General features: G+C 36.3%; 2 protein-coding genes across 2 annotated transcripts in view; one reads left to right on the top strand and one right to left on the bottom strand.

The window, feature by feature from the left end:
- Positions 1–26,241, bottom strand: part of LOC141402449 (protein Asterix) — a 225,222-nt gene that overhangs the window by 137,933 nt on the left and 61,048 nt on the right. The gene's annotated exons all lie outside the window — the stretch shown is intronic.
- On the top strand, positions 13,875–14,297 carry LOC141400981 (uncharacterized). The gene is made up of 2 exons (XM_073980723.1): positions 13,875–14,054; positions 14,122–14,297. Exons 1-2 carry the CDS (start codon positions 14,037–14,039, stop codon positions 14,275–14,277), a joined length of 174 nt encoding a protein of 57 aa, XP_073836824.1. The 5' UTR covers positions 13,875–14,036; the 3' UTR covers positions 14,278–14,297.

Raw genomic sequence — 26,241 nt, 5'->3', positions numbered from 1 at the left:
TGCTAAAGTTGGTCTGGCAGTAAACGGCGAAAAAACCAAGCTGATGGTATCGACGCGTAATCTGTCCACAAACCCCACACCATCTGTGAATGTTGGTACCTACAATTTTGAGGTAGTAAAGGACTTCGTCTACCTCGGCACCGCCATAAACACAACAAATAACATCAGTTGTGAAATACGAAGAAGAATAGTGTTGGCTAACAAATGCTACTTTGGGCTGAGTAAGCAGTTTAGGAATAAAGCCACCTCTCGTCAAACAAAAGTAACACTTTACAAAACACTGATACTACCCGTGCTAATGTATGGTTCCGAAGCATGGGTACTTGCTCAAGCAGATATGGCAGTGCTTGGTGTGTTCGAGAGAAAAATTCTTCGAAAGATCTACGGGCCAATCTGTGTTGACGGCGAATATCGGCGTCTTATGAACAACGGGCTGTATCAACTATACAATCACATCAATGTAGTTGAACGAATAGAGATACAACGATTGCGATGGCTAGGCCATGTTATAAGAATGAGTGATGATGAACCCGCTAAAAAATTACCACCTGATTGAACACATTTTATACACTCAGCATTTATGCTAATATGGAAATAATGATTTTAGACCCCAAGTATGTTTGGACGAAATCCGTTTCAGACAATTTGGACTCGATTTAGCAATGTCCCTCCGTCTGTCAGGCTGGAGCGCACGATAACTCTCGAACAGATCTGCCAAAAATTGGCCTTCATAATATTTTGTCAAAATCTAGTAAAAGTTCGAAGATTAGCCATATCGGTCCACTACTTCAGGTACCTCCCATACAAAAGCTCAAAAATGTTCGGAAAAATTGTGCGCACACACTTTACACGTCCTAATATATCTACCAGATATACATCAGGTACCTCCCACACAAAATTTCGGATAAGTTCACTGTAAGACCTGCTCTCGTATCACTTTGATTTTTCTTGAAGCAACTTGCGTTCGCTGGCTTCATTACTAGGGTAAACGTTTTTTTCAGGGGCAAGTCCATACTTCTTGAGAAAACAGCCCGAAAGTTGTAGAAAACCCCCCTATGGAACCATACGTAGTGGCTGGACAGCACGATAACTCTCGAACTGATCAATCGATTAGGTCCATAATTTAGTCATATTTTTCCAAACGTAGTTTCAGTTCGAAGGTGGGCAATACCGTTCCATAACTTCCGGTACTTCCCCCCAATATAAAAAAGTCACTAAAATTGTATGCCAGATATCTCTTGAACGGAATAACTAATTTGAACAAACTTTGGATCTCCTAACATCTTGTCGAAATTTAGTTTGACTTCTAAAATGGCCTATATCGGCCTCTACTTAGGGTACCTACCCCACAAAAGTTCAACATTTGTGTCTAAGTGCAGTTTAGAATCTGTTCGAAAATCCTTCGGAAATGTATACTGATGATGTTCGTTGTGGTCCTGTTTACAGCGAAATTATGTTTTCCGTGGACAAGTCCCTGCTTTCTGGCATACTGGTCGAAAAGTAATACGATGACCCTCTGCAATGACTAGTGGGCGCGATATCTATCGCAAATATATGACTCCCAAAATTAGATCCACTTCCATAATGGATAAAGTGAGTCCATTCCTTTAAGAACCTCCTTCGCAATACTTTTGAACTTTAATCCTAATCCATATTTTTGTCGGCAAGTTCAAATGTCCAAAAAGGGCCACAAAATCCTAAATACATTCGATCTGTCCGTAGATGAATGTTTCAATTCCCGAGCGTATTTCTCTGTCGACTGATAATTATACCCTACACCACCTTGTGGTAAGGGATATTATGTCTTTGTGCATTAGTTTGTAACATGCAAAAGGAAACGAGATAGACCCATAGTTCCTTTTAGGGCTATACATAGAATCACTTTCTGAGTCGATTTACGCAAGTCCGTCTGTCCATGTATTTTGGTAAACAAAGTACAGGTCGCATTTATTGTCCGATTCGCATGAAAATTGGGGAAGATAGTTTTTTGGCCAAAGGACGAACGCTATTTATTTTGGTAAAAATCGGTTCAGATTTGGATATAGCCCCCGTATATATCTTTGCCCGATTTAAGGGATTTGGTGCACGAAACACGCTATATATGTCCAATTTCAATGAAATTTGGAATGTGCGAAAGAATTTAGTCTAGAAATAAGTGTGCCAAATTATATAGAAATCGGTTCAGATTTGGATATAGTCCCCATATATATCTTCGCCCGATTTAAGGGATTTGGTACACGAAACACGCTATATATGTCCGATTTCAATGAAATTTGGAATGTGCGACGGAATTTAGTCTAGAAATAAGTGTGCCAAATTATATAGAAATCGGTTCAGATTTGGATATAGCTCCCATATATATTTTCGAGCGATTTGAGGTATTTGATGCACGAAACACGCTATATTTGTCCGATTTCAATGAAATTTGGAATGTGTGACGGTGGCTAGTCTAGAAATAACTGTGGCAAATCATATCGAAATCGGTTCAGATTTGGATATAGCTCCCATATATATTTTCGAGCGATTTGAGGTATTTGATGCACAAAACACACTATATATGTCCAATTTTGATGAAATTTGGACTATGTGACGGAATTTGGCCTACAAATAAATGTGAAAAATTATATCGAAATCTGTTCTGATTTGGATTTAGCTCCCATATATATTTTACACATTCACAGTGGTGTAGGGTATTATATAGTCGGCCCCGCCCGACTTTGATCCTTTTCTTACTGGTTTTTTATTTGTTTAAATTAGATTAGATAATTTAGGCATTTTTGATTATCCGGGGTCGAGCAATTTTTGCACCTAAAATTGTGGACATGCAAGGAAACTACTTATTCCCATTTGGTTAAGAATGTTTTATGGTGGAGGGTATAAAAAGTTCGGCCCGACCGTACTTAATGACTTTTTACTTGTTTTTTTCTACGACTTCTATTACAGCACACTATAGAATGTACTAAATGGACGCGTCCTTTAAATTCACCTAGCATTCCAGAACTTTAAAAATTTCTGTAATAATGCCATAAGTCCAAACAAACCAAATTTTGAAACAAAATACTTATCTGTGCCGTCACGATTAAATTGTTCAATGTTCAACTTATTTGGTTTTTATATGTAATTTGTTTACACTCGGTGACATATGTATTAGCAATTTTGTTATTTACATTTGACAAATATTTACTAATATCAGCAATATTGACAACAACAACAACAGTAAATATGTTGTAGACAGGCCCCCTTGACAAATACCAATAAAATATTCCCAAAAGAAGTGTTGACCACTTTAACCATTTGGTTGACTTTGTTTTTGTTTTCTGACGTTTTTTGCTTTTTGCAAAAGCAATTCAGGCGTAACGCAAACATGTTGCCCTCACTCGTAGTGACACAAAAACTGTTTTAATGGTCAGCTTCGATGAAGTAACTTCCGAATGATGCTTGTGGAAGGCATACAAACAATCAGGTTAACAGTAAAAATAAACAAACGCAGAAGAAGTGCATTCAATAACATACGCCAGCATGTTCACAACAAGTAGTTGCCGACCGGCTAGCAGCTTGGTTGAGAGCAGGCGAAAAAATACATAAATAAAGAAAACACGATATAAAAAATTCAAAATGCGTTTTTTGTGCAATTTTTGTCTGGCCAATTTTAATTAAATTTCATTACAATGGAAGGGAACGGGGTAGTTGTGATACAGAGGGGTTGGGAAAATTGTACATTTTCAGGTTTTGCTTAAGGTTTACAAGTCAGGTTCATGCCGATCAAGTACATGTACCTGTCCAGACAATTTTTTTTGCTGTGACCGGTTTCTATGGTGTAAGGGTGGGTGTATTATGTTTTTCCATACGTTTGTCAGTCTATGGAACATTCCTATGATTTGTGGAATGTTTCTGGATTTGGGAGGAGAGTTTCAAGGTCTTTCAGCAAAACTGCGCCTTATTAAATGCCTCGTATGGTCCGTGTTGCAGGTTCCAATTGAAACATGAACAATAAAATCTTTGAAATATGATTATATCGAGGAACACAAAATATGGTATTCTAAGAAGGATTAACGTTCATAGAATATCCGAGGTAGAAACATAGAATACCTCAGCCACATAATGAGAAACAACAGGTAAAATATTTCGCAAGTAATTCTCAATAGAACTGTCTTAAAATACCCTAAGAGTTTCTATAGACGCAGAATACCTCTTGAGGTCTTGTACAGACAATAGAAGAGTTTTTGTAATCATCTTTAGACAACAGAAAATCTCTTAAGTTCTTCCATATGCACCAAGAGACCTCTTGAGGTCCTCTGTAGACAAAAGAGGATCTCTTGAGTTCTTCTAAAGTCAGCAGAAAACCTCTTGAGGTCTTATATAGACAATAAATGACCTCTTGAGGTCACCACCAAAAGTCAGCATAATACCTCTTGAGGTCTTGTACAGATAATAGAAAACCTTTTGTGATGATCTATAGACAACAGAAAATCCTTTGAGTTCTTCTATAAACACCAAAAAATCTCTTGAGGTCCTCTATAGTCAATAGAAGACCTCTTGAGTTCTTCTATAGACATTAGAAGACCTCTTCAAATCTTTATAGACATCAAAACACCTCTTGAGTTCTTCTATAGACAACAAAAAACATCCTGAGGTCTTTTATGGACGACAACAAACCTCTTGAAGACCTCTACACACAACAGATAGGAGAGGACTTCTTTCTCAAATGAATATATTCTTAGAAGGATGAATGTTCATAGAATATCCGAGGAAGAAACATAGAATACCTCAGCCACATAATGAGAAACAACTGGGAAAATATGTCATTGACGACAATAAACCTCTTGAAGTCCTTTACACACAACAGAAGCCCTCCTGAGTTCTTCTGAAGACAAGCGAAAGCCTCTTGAGGTCATCTAGAGCTCTTAAGTTCTTCCAAAAACACCATAAGACCTTTTAAAGTCCTCCAAAGACTCTTGAGGTCTTCTAAAAACAACCGAATACCTCTTGAGGTATTCGAAAGACAACCGAACACCTCTTGAGGTCTTAAAAAGACAACAGAAGTCTTCTTAATAAAAAATACCCTTTGAGGTCTTCCATGGAAAACTGAAGATGTCTTTCATAGAATACCTCAGCCACATAATGAGAAACAACTGGGAAAATATGTCATGGACGACAATAAACCTCTTGAAGTCCTTTACACACAACAGAAGCCCTCCTGAGTTCTTCTGAAGACAAGCGAAAGCCTCTTGAGGTCATCTAGAGCTCTTAAGTTCTTCCAAAAACACCATAAGACCTTTTAAAGTCCTCCAAAGACTCTTGAGGTCTTCTAAAAACAACCGAATACCTCTTGAGGTATTCGAAAGACAACCGAACACCTCTTGAGGTCTTAAAAAGACAACAGAAGTCTTCTTAATAAAAAATACCCTTTGAGGTCTTCCATGGAAAACTGAAGATGTCTTAAAGTTTTCCAAAGACCTTGAAGGTCTTCTAAAAACAACCGAAGACCTCTTAAGATTTCCTAAACACATCAAAAGACCTCTCGAGGTCACTTGAGGTCTTCTATAGACTACAGAAGACCTCTTGATGTATTTTACAGATAACAAAAGACTTCTTGAGGTCATTTACAGACGACTAAAGACCTTTTGAGGTCTTCTGTAGGCAACAAATGACCTCTTGAGCTCTTAAATATACAGCAGAATACCTCTATATGCCTCCTTAAGACGACAGAAGAACTCTTGAGGCCTTCTATAAACGAACGGAGTGGTCTTCAACTTCAAGAGGTATTTTACAGGTTTTTATAGACAACAGAAGACCACTTGAGATCTTCTGTATGCAACATAGATTTCATGAGATCCTCTATTGACAAGAGAAGACTTCTTGAGGTCATCTAAAGACAGCAGAAGACTTCGATAGGTCTTCTTTATACAACAGAAGACCTCCTGAGGTCGTCTGTTGAGAATACATTACCTCCTGAAGTCTTCTAAAGACAACTGAGAATCTCCGCAGGTTCTCTGACGAAAGAAGACTTCTTGAGATCTTCGTTAGACAACATAAGACCCCGTGATGATTTCTATAGACAAGGAAGACCTCTTAAGGTTTTGAAAAAACAACATAGGACTGTTTAAAATATTCCTCTCAAGGTCTTCTATAGACCATACAGAACCTCTTGATGTCTTTTACAGATGACAAAGGACTTCTTGAGATCGTTACATACGACTTAAGATTTCTCAGGTTTTCCGTAGGCAAAAAATGACTTCTTGAGGTCTTCTATAGCCAACGGAATACCTCTAGATGCCTCCTAAAGACAACAGAACCTCTTGTGGTCAGGTTCAGGTTTTTTATAGACAACAGAATATCTCTTGAGGTTTTCTATAGGCAACATAAGACTTCTTGACGTGTTCTATGGATTTCTTGAGGTCCTCTATCTACAACAGTATACCTCTCGATTTCATTTATAGATATCAAAAGACTTCGTTAGGTCTTCTATATACAACATAAGACCTCCTGAGGTCGCCTATTAACAACAGATGACCTCCTGAAGTCTTCTAAAGACAAATTAGAAGATCCTGAGGTTCTCTGACAAGAGAAGCCTTCTTGGGATCTTCGTAAGACAATATAAGATCCCGTGATGTTTTCTATAGACAAGGAAGATCTCTTAAGGACTACCAAAAACAACATTATGCCTCTTAAAGTCTCCAAAATACTCTTGAGGTCTTCTCAGGTCTTCGAAAGATAGCCGAAGACCTCTCGATGTCCCTTGAGGGACCACAGAGGCCCACTTGATGCCTTTTACAGAGAACAAAAGATTTCTTGAAGTCATTTACAGACGACTAATGACCTCTCAGTTCTTCTGTATGCAAAAAATGACTTCTTGAGGTCTTCTAAAAATAACAGGTCTTCGAAAGATAGCCGAAGACCTCTCGAGGTTTCTTTAGGTCTTCTATAGAAAACAGAAGACCTCTTGATGTCTTCAACATATAACAAAAGACTTCTTGAGGTCATTTACAAACGACTAAAGACCTCTCAGGTCTTCTGTAGGCTGCAATGACTTCTTGAGGTCTTATATAGCCAGCAGAACACCTCTAGATGCCTCCTAACGACAACAGAAACTCTTGAGGTCAGGTTCAGTTTTTCTATAGACAACAGAATATCTCTTGAGGTTTTCTATAGGCAACATAAGACTTTTTGACGTCTTCTATGGATTTCGTGAGGTCCTCTATCGAACACAGGAGACCTCTTGAGGTTATCTATAGACAGCAAAAGACTTCGTTAGGTCTTCTATATACAACAGATGACTTCCTGAGATCGTCTATTGAGAACAGATGCCCTGCTGAGGTCATCTATTGACAAATGATGACCTCCTGAAGTCTTCTAAAAACAACTGAAAGCATCTTGAGGTTCTCTGTCAAGAGAAAACTTCTTAAGATTTTCGTAAGACAACATAAAACCCCGTAATATTTTCTATAGACATGGAAACCCTATTAAGGTCTTCCAAAAACAACATAATGTATCTTAAAGTCTTCAAAAGACCCTTGAGGTCTTCTAAAAATAACAGGTCTTCGAAACATAGCCGAAGACTTCTTTTGAGGTCTTTTATAGACCACAGAGAGCCTCTTAATGTATTTTACAGAGAACAAAAGACTTCTTGAGGTCATTTACAGACGACTAAAGACCTCAGTCTTCTATAGACAGCAGAATACCTCTAGATTCCTTCTAAAGACAACAGAAGACCTCTTGTGGTCAGGTTCAGGTTTTCTATAGACAAAAGAAGACCTCTTGGGGTTTTCTATAGGCAACATACGACTTCTTGACATCTACTATGGATTTCTTAAGGTTCTCTATCGACAACAGGAGACCTCTTGAGTTCATTTATAGACAGCAGAAGACTTCGATAGGTCTTCTATATACAACAGAAGATCTTCTGAGGTCGTCTATTGAGACCAGATGACTTCCTGAGGTCGTCTATTGACAGCAGATGATCTCCTGCAGTCTTCTAAAGACAACTGAGAACCCCTTGAGGTCCTTTGACAAAAGACAACTGAGAACCTCTTGAGGTCATCTGACAAAAGAATAATTCTTGAGGTATTCGTAAGACAACATAAGACCCCGTGAGATCTTTCATAGACCACAAAAGATCTGTTGAGATCGTTTGTAGACAACGGAGACCACTTAACGTATTCCAAAAACAACAAAAGTCCCCTAAAGTCTTACAAAAACTCTTGAGGGCTTCCAAAAACACCCAAAAACCTCTTGATGTCTACTAAATACAACCGAAGACTTCTTGAGGTCTTCTATAGAGAGGAGCAGACGTCTTGTGGTCTTCTATAGAAAACGGAAGTTTTCTTAAGTTCTTTTACAGAAAACAAAAGATCTTTTGAGGTCTTCCATGGCCAGTAGAAGACCTCTCAAGGTCTCTGGAGGTCTTCTATAGACCACAGAGGGCCACTTGATGCTTTGGAGACAACAAAAGACTTCTTGAGATAATTTACAGACGACTAAAGATCCCTTGAAGTTTTCTGTAGGCAACAAATGGCCTCTAGAGATCCTCAATGGACGGCAGAATACATCGAAATGCCTCCTATAGAATACGGAAGTCTTCTTAAGTTCTTTTACAGAAAATAGAAGATCTTTTGAGGTCTTCCATGGACAGTAAAAGACCTCTCGAGGTCTCTGAAGGTCTTCTACACGCAGAGAAAAAAATATGTTTGATCCAACAATATTCCAAGAGCAAAATATGTATTGTTAACATATTGTTGGATTCCTTATGTGGTATTGTGAATCCAACAATCGTTTTTGTTAAATCCAAACATAGTTTGTGTCAACTGAACAATATTTCTCTCTTTTCTTTGAAAAATTTTTTCTCTTCTCTCGCTATTCGATGCCGTGTTGAAAAAACAATTTTGGTGAGTTGTGGTGTTTGTATGACATGCTGCCTTTATCTTTGTTTTTGGGTGTATGTATACCAACAACGAGACTCTTGTTTTTATTTGTTTCTGTTTTGGTTTCATTCTTTTTCTTTATTTCATTCTCCTTTCCTTTTCATGTTTGTTATGGTGTTTAATTATTCCATATGTTGTGGTGGCTGCTTGTGGCTTTTTGTTTGTCTTTGTTGTCAGCTAAAGTAGCAAACCATGTATTGCGTTCATAAATGCTCGTAATATTATACGCGATATTTATATCAAAGTTGTGCGGAAAGTGTATATGAGAAGTATATACACTCAAATCAAGAAATTTAGTATCTGGTTTTCAGGGCTGACAATATGTTTTGTAAAAAATTTAGATTATGATTGTTCCTACAATCGGTATTGTTAACGATTTTTACAATATTGAGGAAATTCGAAAGTTGTTTTTGTTTTTTATGTTGAACAAAAGATGGTATTTTTGGATTTGGAATACAATGTTTGCACAAAACAAACACATTTTTGGAACCAAAATAGATATTTTTGTTCCAACAAAACCGAAAAATATTTTTTCTCTGCGTGTATAGACAACAGAGGACCACTTGGGGTAATTTACAGACGACTAAAAATCTCTTGAGATCCTCAATGGACGGCAGAATACATCTAAATGCCTCCTAAAGACAGAATACATATACATAAATGCCTCATAGGTCATCTATTGACAACAGAGGGCCTCCTGAAGTCTTCTAAAGACAACTGAGAACCTCTTAAGGTCCTCTGACAAAAGGAGATTTCTGTAGATCATTGTAAGAAAACAAAAGATCTCTTGAGATCGTCTATAGACATCTTAAGGTCTCCCAAAAACAACATAAGACCTCTAAAAGTTTTCCAAAGACTTTTTAGGTCTTCTAAAGACAACCGAAGACCTCTTGAAGTCTTGTATAGACAACGGAAGACCTCTTGAAATAAGACATCATGAGTTACTCTAAAGGCATTCGAATATATTTTGACGCCTTCTAAAACGACAAAAGGACTCTTAAGGTCTTCTATAAGCAAAAAGAAGTGGTCTTCAACTTCAAGATAGATAAGGTTCTCTATAGACAATAGAAGACCTTTTGAGGTATTCTATAGACTGCAGGAGAACTCTTGAGGTATTCTATGGACAACAGAAAACCTCCCAAGGTCTTCTAAAGACAACAAAAGACCTATTTAGGTCTTGCATAAGCAACATAGGACACCTTGATGTCTTCTATAGACAAGAGAAGGCCACTTGATGTCCTCTAAAGACAACAGCCGACCTCTTGAGGTCTTCGACAGATAATAGGTAATCTATAAACACTTTGGACTCAGTCGTTCTTCCTCCCAAGCTAATGTGAGGTTGAAGTAGCTACAGCTTTGGTTTCGGCTAGCAACAGGTAAACCTGTGACTTTGTTTCACATTTTATTCGTTCTACTGCCTCTTTTATTTCATTCAAGCCGAGAGGTTTACACGATATATTCTAATCTCCTCACGGCCTGGGGTTCTTGTCTATCCCGGAACAAACCAAATGGGCTTCTGGCAGGTAAATTCTAAATTCCACACCATTCCATAGAGATCGTAATTGATAGAAGACTCTTTTAGGAAGCACTATATCTATCCAAGACTGCTTTATGAGGCCCTTGAGCTGTAGATAACTCCTTTAGAAGGGCTGTTGTCTACATAGAATAGTCCTTCACGAGGTTTTCCATCTATAGAAGGATCATTTAGAGGCCTTCTATTGAAAGAATACTCCTTTAGGAGACCTTCAACATAAAGCAAACTCCTTTACGAAGCTTTCTATTTATGGAAGACTCATTTAGGAGGCCTTCTATCTATAGAAGACTCGTTAGGAGGCCTTCTGCATACAGAAGACGCATTCAGGAGGTGTTCTATCTATAGAAGACTACTTTACCAGGCTTTCTACATAAAAAAGAATCCTTTACGAAGCCACCTTTAGGAGGCCTTCTATCTATAGAAGACTCCTTCCTTTAGGAGGCTTTCTATTTATGGAAGACTTCTACAGGAGGCCTTCTATTTATGAAAGACTCCTTCAGGAGGCCTTCTATTTATGGAAGTCTCCTTTAGGAAGTCCTTTAATTTTGAAAGACACCTTCTGAAGGTTTTCTATTTATAGAAGGTCCTTGTAGGAGGCCTTCTATCTATAGAAGATTCCTTCAGGGGGTCTTTCATTTATGGAATACTCCTATAGGAGGCCTTCTATTTATGGAATACTACTTTAGGAGGCCTTCTATCTATAGAAGACTCATTCAAAAGGCCTTCTACATTTTAGAATATTCCTTCGGGAGACCTTCTATTTATGGAAGACTCATTTAGGAGGCCTTTTATCTATAGAGACCTCCCTTAGGAGACTTTCTATCTATAAACGACTGCCTTTGCTGGCCTTCTACCTATAGAAAGCTCTTTTAGAGACCTTAGAAGACTTCTTTAGAAGGTCCATGTAAGACGCCTTCTATCTATAGAAGAATCTTTTAGGAAGTCTTTTATATATAAAAGACTCTCTTAGGAGGCATACTGCCTAAAGAAATCTTCTTTAGAGACCTATCCATATCTTTCAGAAGGCCTTCAATCTATAGAATGTCCCAGTAGGAAGTCTTCTATTTATGTAAGACTCCTTTAGAATCCTTGTATCTATATAAGACTTCTTTAAGATGCCTTCTATCCCTAGAAGATTAATTTAGTAGGAGTTAGACCACACGATACCTTACATCTATTTAGTTGCCAAGCCATCCGATTCTTTATGGAGGCAGTGGCTCCAAGTTTGCAGAATTATTTACTACAACAACAAAATGTAGACATGACAAAGAGATCCGAGAGTGGGTTTAAACTGGAATTGTTCCATTCAATAAAGTTAAAAAATTGGTCCGAAAATTACCAAGACGTTAGCAACCATTACGATTACTGACTGTTTGCAAAAACAGCTGCTTCCGCGGTCCTTTCAGACCATCTATGGTGGAGTAAATGCCCATTAAGATCATCCACTGTGGGACAGAAGCCTTTCTAGACCATTCCCTTTAAGGCTACCTACCTCCCTTTAAGGTCGTCTACTGTGGAGTATACGTTCGTTAAGGCCATATGTCCTTAAAATTGTCTAGTATGTATTAGATGCCTTTGAGAACATCTTCCTTGAAGTAGATGCCTTAGAATGTTAGACGCAGTTCTATAAAACGCTCACCGATATTGTTTTTAACCTCAAATTCGTGCTTTCCTCGTGTTAAGCAGACGTTGTAGATGATTGGTATGTTATAGCCTGGCCTAGGTTATGGCATCTATCGGTGCCTAGAAACAATGCCTTCTTTTTATTTGCTAGTGGTTCAGTACTGTCATTTACCTCTGGATGGAGCTATTTTCTGCCATTTATATTTGGATTATTATCTAGTGTTGATTCCTAAGCTGTTGTTTAGAATGTCTGTGGTCTTCGGATAGATTTCAGTTGGACGAAGATGTAAGTCTTCTTTTTTAAATATTCGTAAACCACTTTGAAAGAAATTTTCTCCTCCACATTCACCATCATTTGCTTTTCCACTGTATAGTAGCACATAGTCGTAGTTTTCTGTGGAAAGTTCGTCACTTTTACTCCGCCCCATTTCACTTATTCTTAAGGCGTCGATCTTATACATACCATTTGCTTTTCGAGTTGTACAAGCTTCGGTTCTTTATCAAGAGTTCGTGCATTCCAAATTGTTCAATGCACGTCCAGTTTCGTGTACCAAAAAGACATCGTCATAAGATCCTGCTGTTGTTCAGTTTTTCTTGTGTTATTTTATTTAATTCCAGCTATGTCAGTTGTAGCCTGTCCTAGGTGACGGGGCTGCCATCGATCGCTGGCTGGAAACAACGCCCACTTGTATTTGTGAAATGGGTGGCGTCTTTGCAGTTTAGTGCTGCTATTTACATCTAGGTGGCGATATTGACTGTCGTTCATTTTTAAGTTATCCTCTAGGGTTGATGTTGATACCGAGGTTGTCTGCAGAATAGGTCTGTACGATAACCCAAAAATGTTTACAAATTGGATAACAAAATTGTCCAGCAAAAGAGAGAGAGATTTTTTGACAGTTCTGTGACTGAGAACTTGCTGACTTTTAATCAGCTGTTCACTGTAAACAACTTGAAATGTTAATATTTTTGTCCATGAAAATTTTACAATTTCACATTTTTTAGATTCTAAAGCGTTCTGGATTGGGTTATTGCTTTAAATAAGTAATTTTAAAATTTATGTTTTTGTTCCATTAGATTTAAAATATCAAAAGAAACAAAAACAATTCTCATACATTTTCGGAAACAGCTTACTTTCATGCAAATTCTTACAAAATGTTGTTCGTATCTTTCTGCATTTTTTTCTTGCTTGAGAGAGTAAATTCACAGAGAGAATTTGCTGGAACTTGCTGAGTAATTATTGCTGGGAAAGTTATCGTACAGACCTAATGTCAGAGCACTTCCGATGGATTTCATTAATTTATGTATTTTTCTTTTCCATTACTTATTATTAGAAATTATTTTCTAAGGTGTAGGGCATAACAAATTTGGCTCTACCCAACTTGAAACAATTTTAACATTTTGTTTTCCTTTCATTCTTTATGTTCCCTTTTCTTGTAATGAGGGCAGTAGAGTTTCATCAACATCACCAACCAACCACACACATTTGATCAACGACATCATCGTCACCCAAAGTTGTCGTGATGTTTTTCAATGAAGTCCATTTCAAGTGTTTACGGGCTATGCAGCATGGACTGATGGCTGGTTCACTGTTTGGTTTATTTATCCAACTACTGTGCGTACAAAACACAAATGGACACCTCAATGGCTACCTTGGCATATTAAACGTCTGCTTAAATATATCGAACGAAGAGCAATAACAATGTTCAGGCCATCATCACCATCGTTTACATGCACTGCATTGATGTCTCTTAACATGTCCCATACGTAAATTACCAAGAAGCAAAGGAAATTACCGGCAAGAAAAAAACGCAACACCAACGCCGCCACCAATGAAGACAACAATGATGATGAACTGGTATAAAAGGCCACAATCGGACATTATTTGACAACAGTCGGACCCTGTCAGTAGTTAAAAAATCAACAAAACTTTCAACCCAAAGAAGAAAAAACCAAACAACATGAAGTTTGTAGCCTTGGTAAGTATAACCAGAGGGATACGTTAATATGACCAGTTTTCAATAATTCATCCTCTCTGTCTTACAGACCATTTTCGTTTGCCTTTTGTTGGCCGTCATCGTTACTGCTGTCCCAGCTGATGAATCCCTACCCGGTGACCTATACGATCAACAATATGAATCCAATCATGGCACACAATCCATCTTCAAATGGAAGAAAATCAAGAAAATCTTATTGGGTTAATTTCCAATTGTGAATTTCCGCAGTCATAACCTCCATCTTAGTGTGTAAAGAAAAACTGCACTCAATAATGCAGTATTATATTTTTAATTGTTAATAATTTTAAAATAAACAAAAATATTACATAAAATTAAAAAAGATGTGTGAAACTTTAGTGGAGGACCAATTAGGGCTATAAGAGTGGTTGTTTAAAACATTAAAGAAGACCATACTCGAGGACTTTTTAGAGAATTTTTGGAGACAATACTCGGGGATTTTTTAAAGAATTGTTGGAGGACTTAAAGAGGACAATACTCGTGAATTTTTTAAAGAATTTTTGGAGAACCTAAAAAGGTCAATAATCGTAGATTTTTTAAAGAATTGTTGGAGGGCCTAAAAAGGACAATACTCGTGGAATTTTTAACAATTTGTTAAAGGACCTAAAGCGGACAATACTCGAGGATTTGTTAAAGAATTTTTGGAAACAATACTCGTGGATTTTTTTAAAGAATTTTTGGAGCACCTAAAGAGGACAATCCTCACGTTTTCTTAAAAAAATTTTGGAGCACCTAAAGAGGACAATACTCGTTGATTTTTTAAAGACTTTTTGGAGCACCCAAAAGGAACAATACTCGTGGATTTTTTAAAGAATTTTTGGAGCACCCAAAAGGGACAATACTCGTGGATTTTTAAAGAATTTTTGGAGCACCCAAAAGGGACAATACTCGTGGATTTTTAAAAAATTTTTGGAGCACCCAAAAGGGACAATACTCGTGGATTTTTAAAGAATTTTTGGAGCACCCAAAAGGGACAATACTCGTGGATTTTTAAAGAATTTTTGGAGCACCCAAAAGGGACAATACTCGTGGATTTTTGAAGAATTTTTGGAGCACCCAAAAGGGACAATACTCGTGGATTTTTAAAGAATTTTTGGAGCACCCAAAAGGGACAATACTCGTGGATTTTTAAAGAATTTTTGGAGCACCCAAAAGGGACAATACTCGTGGATTTTTAAAGAATTTTTGGAGCACCCAAAAGGGACAATACTCGTGGATTTTTAAAGAATTTTTGGAGCACCCAAAAGGGACAATACTCGTGGATTTTTAAAGAATTTTTGGAGCACCCAAAAGGGACAATACTCGTGGATTTTTAAAGAATTTTTGGAGCATTCAAAAGGGACAGTACTCGTGGATTTTTAAAGAATTTTTGGAGCACCCAAAAGGGACAATACTCGTGGATTTTTAAAGAATTTTTGGAGCACAGAAAGAGGACAATACTCGTGGATTTTTTAAAGAATTTTTGGAGCACAGAAAGAGGACAATACTCGTGGATTTTTTAAAGAATTTTTGGAGCACAGAAATAGGACAATACTCGTGGATTTTTTAAATAATTTTTGGTGCACAGAAAGAGGACAATACTCGTGGATTTTTTAAAGAATTTTTGGAGCACAGAAAGTGGACAATACTCGTGGATTTTTTAAAGAATTTTTGGAGCACAGAAAGAGGACAATACTCGTGGATTTTTTAAAGAATTTTTGGAGCACAGAAAGAGGACAATACTCGTGGATTTTTTAAAGAATTTTTGGAGCACAGAAAGAGGACAATACTCGTGGATTTTTTAAAGAATTTTTGGAGCACAGAAAGATGACAATACTCGTGGATTTTTTAAAGAATTTTTGGAGCACAGAAAGAGGACAATACTCGTGGATTTTTTAAAGAATTTTTGGAGCACAGAAAGAGGACAATACTCGTGGATTTTTTAAAGAATTTTTGGAGCACAGAAAGAGGACAATACTCGTGGATTTTTGGAGCACCTAAAGAGAGCAATACTCGTGGATTTTTTAAAGAATTTTTTGAGCACCTAAAGAGAGCAATACTCGTGGATTTTTTAAAGAATTTTTTGAGCACCTAAAGAGAGCAATACTCGTGGATTTTTTAAAGAATTTTTGGAACACCTAAAGAGAGCAATACTCGTGGATTTTTTAAGAATTTTTGGAGCACCCAAAAGGGACAATACTCGTGGATTTTTTAAAGAATTTTTGGAGCACCCAAAAGGGACAATACTCGTGGATTTTTTAAAGAATTTTTGGAGCACCTAAAAGGGACAATACTCGTGGATTTTTTAAAGAATTTTTGGAGCATCCAAAAGGGACAATGCTCGTGGATTTTTTAAAGAATTTTTGGAGCACCCAAAGGGACAATACTCGTGGATTTTTTAAAGAATTTTTGGAGCACCCAAAAGGGACAATACTCGTGGATTTTTTAAAGAATTTTTGGAGCACCTAAAGAGAGCAATACTCGTGAATTTTTTAAAGAATTTTTGGAGCACCTAAAGAGAGCAATACTCGTGAATTTTATAAAGAATTTTTTGAGCACCTAAAGAGAGCAATACTCGTGGATTTTTTAAAAAAATTTTGGAGCACCTAAAGAGAGCAATACTCGTGGATTTTTTAAAGAATTTTTTGAGCACCTAAAGAGAGCAATACTCGTGGATTTTTTAAAGAATTTTTTGAGCACCTAAAGAGAGCAATACTCGTGGATTTTTTAAAGAATTTTTGGAACACCTAAAGAGAGCAATACTCGTGGATTTTTTAAGAATTTTTGGAGCACCTAAAGAGAGCAATACTCGTGGATTGTTTAAAGAATTTTTGGAGCACCTAAAGAGAGCAATACTCGTGGATTTTTTAAAGAATTTTTTGAGCACCTAAAGAGAGCAATACTCGTGGATTTTTTAAAGAATTTTTTGAGCACCCAAAAGGGACAATACTCGTGGATTTTTAAAGAATTTTTGGAGCACCCAAAAGGGACAATACTCGTGGATTTTTAAAGAATTTTTGGAGCACCCAAAAGGGACAATACTAGTGGATTTTTAAAGAATTTTTGGAGCACCCAAAAGGACAATACTCGTGGATTTTTAAAGAATTTTTGGAGCACCCAAAAGGGACAATGCTCGTGGATTTTTAAAGAATTTTTGGAGCACCCAAAAGGGACAATACTCGTGGATTTTTCAAAAATTTTTGGAGCACCCAAAAGGGACAATACTCGTGGATTTTTCAAAAATTTTTGGAGCACTTAAAGGGAGAAATAGTCGTAGATTTTTTAAAGAATTTTTGGAGCACCTAAAGAGAGCAATACTCGTGGATTTTTTAAAGAATTTTTGGAGCACCTAAAGAGAGCAATACTCGTGGATTTTTTAAAGAATTTTTGGAGCACCTAAAGAGAGAAATACTCGTGGATTTTTTAAAGAATTTTTGGAGCACCTAAAGAGAGCAATACTCGTGGATTTTTTAAAGAATTGTTGGAGCACCTAAAGAAAGAAATACTCGTGGATTTTTTAAAGAATTTTTGGAGCACCTAAAGAGAGCAATACTCGTGGATTTTTTAAAGAATTTTTGTAACACCCAAAAGGGACAATACTCTTGGACTTTTAAAGAATTTTTGGAACACCCAAAAGGGACAATACTCTTGGATTTTTAAAGAATTTTTGGAGCACCCAAGAGTGACAATACTCTTGGATTTTTTGAAGAATTTTTTGAGCACCCAAAAAGGACAATACTCGTGGATTTTTTAAAGAATTTTTGGAGCACCTAAAGAGAGCAATACTCGTGGATTTTTTAAAGAATTTTTGGAGCACCTAAAGAGAGCAATACTCGTGGATTTTTTAAAGAATTTTTGGAGCACCTAAAGAGAGCAATACTCGTGGATTTCTTAAAGAATTTTTGGAGCACAGAAAGAGGACAATACCCGTGGATTTTTTAAAGAATTTTTGAAGCACAGAAAGAGGACAATACTCGTGCATTTTTAAATAATTTTTGGAGCACCTTAAGAGGCCAATACTCGTGCAGTTTTTAAGGCATTTTTGGAGCACCTAAAGAGGACAATACTCGTGGATTTTTTAAAGAATTTTTGGAGCACCTAAAGAGGACAATACTCGTGGATTTTTTAAAGAAGTTTTGGAGCACCTAAAGAGAGCAATACTCGTGGATTTTTTAAAGAATTTTTGGAGCACCTAAAGAGAGCAATACTCGTGGATTTTTTAAAGAATTTTTGGAGCTCCTAAAGAGAGCAATACTCAAGGATTTTTTAAAGAATTTTTGGAGCACCTAAAGAGAGCAATACTCGTGGATTTTTTAAAGAATTTTTGGAGCACCTAAAGAGAGCAATACTCGTGGATTTTTTAAAGAATTTTTGGAGCACCTAAAGAGAGCAATACTCGTGGATTTCTTAAAGAATTTTTGGAGCACCTGAAGAGAGCAATACTCGTGGATTTTTTAAAGAATTTTTGGAGCACAGAAAGAGGACAATACTCGTGGATTTTTTAAAGAATTTTTGGAGCACAGAAAGAGGACAATACCCGTGGATTTTTTAAAGAATTTTTGGAGCACAGAAAGAGGACAATACCCGTGGATTTTTTAAAGAATTTTTGGAGCACAGAAAGAGGACAATACCCGTGGATTTTTTAAAGAATTTTTGGAGCACAGAAAGAGGACAATACCCGTGGATTTCTTAAAGAATTTTTGGAGCACCTGAAGAGAGCAATACTCGTGGATTTTTTAAAGAATTTTTGGAGCACAGAAAGAGGACAATACTCGTGGAGTTTTTAAAGAATTTTTGGAGCACAGAAAGAGGACAATACCCGTGGATTTTTTAAAGAATTTTTGGAGCACAGAAAGAGGACAATACCCGTGGATTTTTTAAAGAATTTTTGGAGCACCTGAAGAGAGCAATACTCGTGGATTTTTTAAAGAATTTTTGGAGCACAGAAAGAGGACAATACTCGTGGATTTTTTAAAGAATTTTTGGAGCACAGAAAGAGGACAATACCCGTGGATTTTTTAAAGAATTTTTGGAGCACAGAAAGAGGACAATACTCGTGGATTTTGTAAAGAATTTTTGGAGTACCTAAAGAGCACAATACTCGTAGTTCTTCTTGAAAAATAGTCATGGAGACCTGTTCACAAAGACGGGTCAACGAATGAAGATACTCATTTGTACAAATTGATTTTAAATCAATAACTTTTTATTGACATTTTAAAACCCCATCATTTATAGTTACTTGAGATTTGAATTATTCAAAACTATTTAACAATGTTACCATACGGAACACTTTGCTACACTTTTGGTAAACAATTTCAAGATCAAAAACATTCATTAATATTTAAGTCAGTCAATCTCATTTGGGGAACAAGTCATCCATCACTTAGTCTTCTTACTTCAATGCATACACAAGTTGTTGCCGATAAATTTTGTTGTCATAAAACTCAAGTAAAGCCACAGCCCCAAAACTAATCTGCATCGTCACATACTTATATGTATGAATGTATGTTTGTATTTTCATACATCTCTGTACATTGCCAAGAATTACTGACCAAAGTGCTAATCATGTTCAATAATACACACCACATAAAAAATGCGCTGCGAAATTTTAGCACATTCTGGCGGTTCTACTAAACCAACACAACAACACGTTTCAGGGCAAACAATAAAAATTATTTTTTTTAAATTTTATGGATTTTTATGTTCTTTTAAAAAATAATGTCTATTCTAAGTTGACAAACAAATAAAACCATAATTTGTTTTATTCATTGAATTTATGAAAGTCAACAACTTGTGTTGGGTGTGAATATAAATGGCATAAATGACAGACAGACCCGCCAAAAAATATACAAAATATTCAAACTATGTAAACATGTGGAAGTCACATGTACAATGGAACATACCGAAACGGAACGAAAGTTCTAACAATTTATATTAATATGTGAAAAGGTTGTAATAAATGCCCAATTACTTACATATGAGACCCGATAACAAGGTGTGTCAAAGTCTCTCACCCTCCCGGATATCCGTTGGTCGAGAATCGTTAATTGTGGGCTGTCAAAATCGTCAAATTAGTATTTCAAATAAAATAACGTATATTTCAGTTCAAATAATTGTTATATTTAATATGCATAAGATTAAAAAATAAAATGTTAAGTACAAGAAAACAATTAACAATTCATAAATCAAGGCAACAATTTAAAATATGTATAAATATTAGGCCGGGGCGATTTGAAAACCTTAATGGGCCCTTCGCGTTTCTGATTCCTGGGGTTGAACTGAGCAAAAAAGTCTACTGGACCATATGTCTACGATGAAAATCGAGCCTCCCGATTTTGACTTTAAGTTTTTTATTGACGTTTTTTGGATGTTTTGGCATATAACAGCCAAACCATTGGGATTTTCGATCCAACACAAAGCCAAACATTGTAGCCAAGACAGTAATTGAAAACTCTCTAATACATCGCAAAAGCATTGGAACGCTCCTTCAGGCAGTTTTGGCCCTAAGAATGTGCAAACTTTTCGGAAAATGTCGATAAATGACATTGTGCTACAAAATTTGACCCGAAAAATATTCAAGTGTTCTGATGCAAAATTATATCGTGTTGGGATCCATGGACAACGACAATGCCTTTATTTCGCTTGGGTCACTTCATTTTATTTTTTTATAACGGTAAAAGTAGTGCAAAACCTGGGTTTCTTACATTTTCAAATTTAAACGGGCATACATTTTCAAAAAAAAAAAAAAAAAAAAAAAAAAAAATCCTAAATAATATTTTTTTATGTGTTTATTACTTTTTTTATTTCTCTTTAATTATATCTTTTAATTATTATTACCCCCCCCCCCCTTTAAATGTTATATTTATATATGTACCACGAATATGTCTTATTAACCTTAACTTTGTCGAATCTTATTATACCTATATTAGATGGATATTTCATTGTATCAATAAACCTGCACTGTAACTATAAGATCATTTTCTTGTTGTGTAGGCATTCAATAAATAAATAAATAAAAATAAATAAAAATAAATTACCTTATTTTTTCCACAACGGATTTCTTTTGATCCTCCTTCCTTTTAAAGGGGTGAATAATGTCTTTTAAATAAGCTATTATTGTTTTAAATCGGTTAACAAATGGTTATAGTGGTTTATGTCTGAAAACCCCCACAAAAAACCTATAAAGGAATTTCTCATAATTTTCAAAAATATAATGTTTTTTGTTTTGTTCAATATTTATTTTGAAAATTATGAGAAATTCCTTTATAGGTTTTTTGTGGGGTTTTTCAGACATAAACCACTATAACTTAGCCATCTGTTAACCGATTTAAAACAATAATAGCTTATTCAAAAGACATTATTCACCCCTTTAAAAGGAAGAAGGATCAAAAGAAATCCGTTGTGGAAAAAATAAGATATGCCCGTTTAAATTTGAAAATGTAAGAAACCCAGATTTTCACTATTTTTACCGTTATAAAAAAATAAAACGAAGTGACCCAAACGAAATAAAGGCATTGTCGTTGTCCATGGATCCCAACACGATATAATTTTGCATCAGAACACTTGAATATTTTTCGGGTCAAATTTTGTAGCACAATGTCATTTATCGACATTTTCCGAAAAGTTTGCACATTCTTAAGGCCAGAACTTCCTGAAGGAGCGTTCCAATGCTTTTGCGATGTATTAGAGAGTTTTCAATTACTGTCTTGGCTACAATGTTTGTCTTTGTGTTGGATCGAAAATCCCAATGGTTTGGCTGTTATATGCCAAAATATCCAAAAACGTCAATAAAAAACTTAAAGTCAAAATCGGGAGGCTCGATTTTCACGGTAGATATATGGTCCAGTGGACGTTTTTGCTCAGTTCAATCCCAGGAATCAGAAACGCGAAGGGCTCATTAAGGTTTTTTGCTTCCACACAAATCGCCCCACCCTACTGTATAAGTTTGTTTTGGGAAAAATTCATGTAACACCGCGAAATATCGGTCCTAGACCCCCAATGTAGGATACCAATCTTCATATCTCGACGAGATAAAGCGATTTTGAGATGTGTGTCCGTCCGTCCGTCTGTCCATTATAAATTGTAATCAAACTCCAGGCCGCAATTATGGACCGATCGTCACGAAATTTTGCATGGAGGTCGGGTTCAGACCGGAATAGACACCTATTGTTATTGGTGATGATCTTGAAATATTTAGCGGGAGAAATGGACCAAAAACAAAATTTTTATCCGATTTTGTTGCTGCTCTGTAGGTCGCAATAATAGTCAGATCGCCTCGAAATTTTAACTAAGGTAAGAGTATATGACAAAGAAGAAGCTTGCAATTTGAGAAAGTGATCAGATAATATTCAGAGGGTTAAATGGACCACAACTTTTGTGTGAAAATTTTTAATATACAGGTTATATACACTCCACGTCAGTAGAATAGAACACCTACATTTTTGTTAATGTTATCTTATTTATCCCAAAACTAATGAATCTGCGTTTTTAATCTTGTGGGGATTTAAAGTGTATGATGTTCCGTATCAAACACAGAATAAAATATGTTTCTAGCTCTTCGCGAAATGATGTTCTGGTCAATTTTCCGATAGTACTATGAAAAATAGGCATTTATTTTTGGTCATCAGGATAGAACATTCACTTTATTTTCGCGAATGTTTGAGATATTAACGCCGAATTTTCTTTCAGTCGATAAAGCATGGCTTTCTAATCATTTTCACCAAAGAAAACCTATAAATAATTACGCGAACACCGAAATAACAGCGTTAAAGGGTGTAAATTGACAGATATTTGAAACATATCGGAATATTAATAGGAGTCGCGCACTTATGTCATATTTCTTCACAAAAAGATAGAATATGACACAGACAACCTCGACGGATACAATCGGGTGCTTCGGATGCTGATAAGATGGAACATTTTCAAAATAATTATGAAAAACGTCAAAATTTCTTATAAATACCTTGATGTTTTGTTCAATAAAATGGTTTTTCCGCGAACAAGTCTGCCGTTTAAAGGTTTGGAAATATGCTCCAGATTTGGAGGAAGATAATCTGATACGAAAACAACCGTTATTTTAATACATTGAAATAAATTTTAGTACTTTTTAAAACAACATACGAAACCTAAAACCTCAATTTCCATGACTGTGTTTTCCCGCGAAAACGGCGCTTTTACATTTGCTAGTTCAGTTAAAAAAACTACTAATTCGTAAAACCTGGTATAGAGAGCATAACCTGGTCCATTTATATTGGAGCATAACAATGTCGAGAACAGTCGCGGACAAAGAAAAAAGAACACATATAAAACTCAAAGTCCAAAGGGTGTGTTAAATTTGAAAAATGTGCTAAAATTTCCCTCAGTGTATTAAAATAGCGGTCGTTTTCATATCAGATTATTTTCCTCTAAATCTGGAGCATATTTCCAAACCTTTAAACGGCAGACTTTTTCGCGGAAAACCCATTTTGTTGAACAAAACATCATGGTTTGTATAAGAAATTTTGACGTTTTTCATAATTATTTTGAAAATGTTCCATCTTATCAGCATCCGAAGCACCCGATTGTATCCGTCGAGGTTGTCTGTGTCATATTCCATCTTATTGTGAAGAAATATGACATAACTGCGCGACTCCTATTGATATTCCGAGATGTTTAAAATATCTGTCAATTTACACCCTTTAACGCTGTTATTTCGGTGTTCGCGGAATTATTTATAGGTTTTCTTTGATGAATATGATTAGAAAGCCTTGCTTTATCGACTGAAAGAAAATTCGGCGTTAATATCTCAAAAATTCGCGAAAATAAAGTAAATGTTCTATCCTGATGACCAAAAATAAATGCCTATTTTTCATAGTACTATCGGAAAATTGACCAGAATATCATTTTGCGAAGAGCTAGAAACATATTTTTTTCTGTGTTTGATACGGAACATCATACACTTTAAATCCCCACAAGATTAAAAACGCAGATTCATTCGTTTTGGGATAAATAAGCTAACATTAACAAAAATGTAGGTGTTCTATTCTACTGACGTGGAGTGTATCTATTCCTGGAATATACATTCCGCCCACGTAAATAACATTTGGAAGACCATTCCTTGACCTTTCCATTGATGCCATTTATGTTGATTTACGTGCTCAGATAACAGAGTTACAGCCTAATATATCCAGTTATTTGTTTGTAGTGTAATCAGAAGCACTCTAGAGGTCGCAATTATAGATCAATAGTCACGAGATCTTGCACGATGTAAGAGTTTAGGTCGAAGAACATGCCAACAATTTTGGGTGATGATCTCATATTATCTAGTGGGTTAAATGGACCATTACTTTTGTATGAAAAATATAACAATTTTAAATTTGGTCCATATTTTACTTTCTGCCTGTGTGGATTCGTCTATGAGATATATATAGATATTTTAGGGAATATTTTCGAACATTATAACGAAAGCCAAATTTTGGACCGAATCGGCAGATCCGTTCGAGAGTTATCTTGCGCTCCAACCACCTCACACGGTGTCATAGTGGTTTTTTGCAACTCAGGAAGTATGGACTTGTCCCAGATAAAACTTGTACCGTCGTGGGGGGTGAATACAAGATGTTACAAAAAAACCGAAGCGATTCGAGAGCTGGTCCTAAACTGAACTTTTCCGAAATTTTGTGTGGGAAGTACCCGAAGGAGTGGACCGATTGAGTCCATATTGGAACCTCATCTAAGTCTGGTAGAAGTTTCACGATGTGCAAAGTATGGATCACATCGGTTACTCTCTTCAAGAGTTATCGTGCGCACAAATGTTCCGTACATTTCCGAACTTTTGTGGGGGAGGTACCGGAAGGAGTGGACCCATATAACCCATCTTCGAACTTGGACAAAATATTATGAAAGCTAACTTTTGGACCCAATCGGCTCATCCGTTCGAGAGTTATCGTGCGCACCAGCCAGCCAGACAGACTGACGGACGGACATTGCTAAATCGACTCTAAATTGTCTGAACCACATTTCGTCCAAACATACTTGGGGTCTAAAACCATTATTTCGATGAGGCACATTTTGCCCGTATGAAAGCATAAATGCTCAGGGTATAAAAAACCTTAAATTTTACATGTTCCAAATTTTGTGTGGGAGATACCCTAAGGAGTGGTACGATGTACGTTACATATTTGGACGTAATCCGCGAGTGTTATGTTTAGTTAGTGCCGGCAGATTTTTTGGAGCTCCAGGGCCATTATATCAAAAAGTATGGACTTGTCCCCGAAAAAGAAAAAGAATACAAAGTCAAAATTTCGATTTTTAACAAAAAATGTGCCGTTTATTGATCATTAATCGGTCAAACAATTTTTAAGGAAAATTCTCTTATTTGAAGACAAAATTTTGATTTATTCAATAAACTCACAAAAATATATGAAGACTGAACACCAAATTTCTGTAATTTTGGGTGTATAATGTAGCTAAAACCTTAAAAACCCGGAAATTGGGCGGGTTGTTTAATGTGGCTAAAACCTTGAAAATGCCGAAAATCGAGCGATACCGTTCTATTGGAGCTATATCGGAAAAGTTTTTTGGTCCATTGGCAACCCTCAATGCAAAATTTCGGCGTATTTGAAACATATGTAAAATCTTCAAAATTCCGAAAATCTGGAGGTACCGTTATATGGGGTCTATATCAAAACGTGGACCTATGTCCATAATTTTTATCGGAAAAGTTTTTTGTAAAGTGAAAACCCCGCATGGGTGCCACCGTGGTGCAATGGTATGCACACCCGCCTTGCACGCTGAAGGTCGTGGGTTCGATTCCCCGGCCAGTCAACATCAAAATTTTCACCGGTGGCAAAATACCCATCAGTAATGTTGGCGATATTTTCAGAGTATTTCAGCCATGTAAAACTTCTCTACAAAGTGGTGTCTTATGAAACGCCGTTCGGACTCGGCGATAAACAGTAGGTCCCATATCATTGAGCTAATATGAATCGGGCTGCACTCATTGATATGAGAGGAGTCTCCCTTGTCCCGTATGAGATGTTTGTGGAACAATTATTATATATAAAACCCCGCATCTTAAAATTCAACCAATTTGGTTGATAAGTTTAGCTAAAATATTCAAAATACCTAAACATTAAGAAGTACCGTTACATGGGGACTATCCCAAACCGTGGACTGACCTTCCCAATTTTTTGCT

Source organism: Musca autumnalis, unplaced genomic scaffold, assembly GCF_047663935.1.
Source record: "Musca autumnalis isolate F117 unplaced genomic scaffold, ASM4766393v1 scaffold_4, whole genome shotgun sequence".
In the NCBI taxonomy this organism is placed as follows: Eukaryota; Metazoa; Arthropoda; class Insecta; order Diptera; family Muscidae; genus Musca; species Musca autumnalis.
The sequence above is the reverse complement of the archived record's forward strand: the minus strand, read 5'-3'. Positions and strand labels throughout refer to the sequence as shown.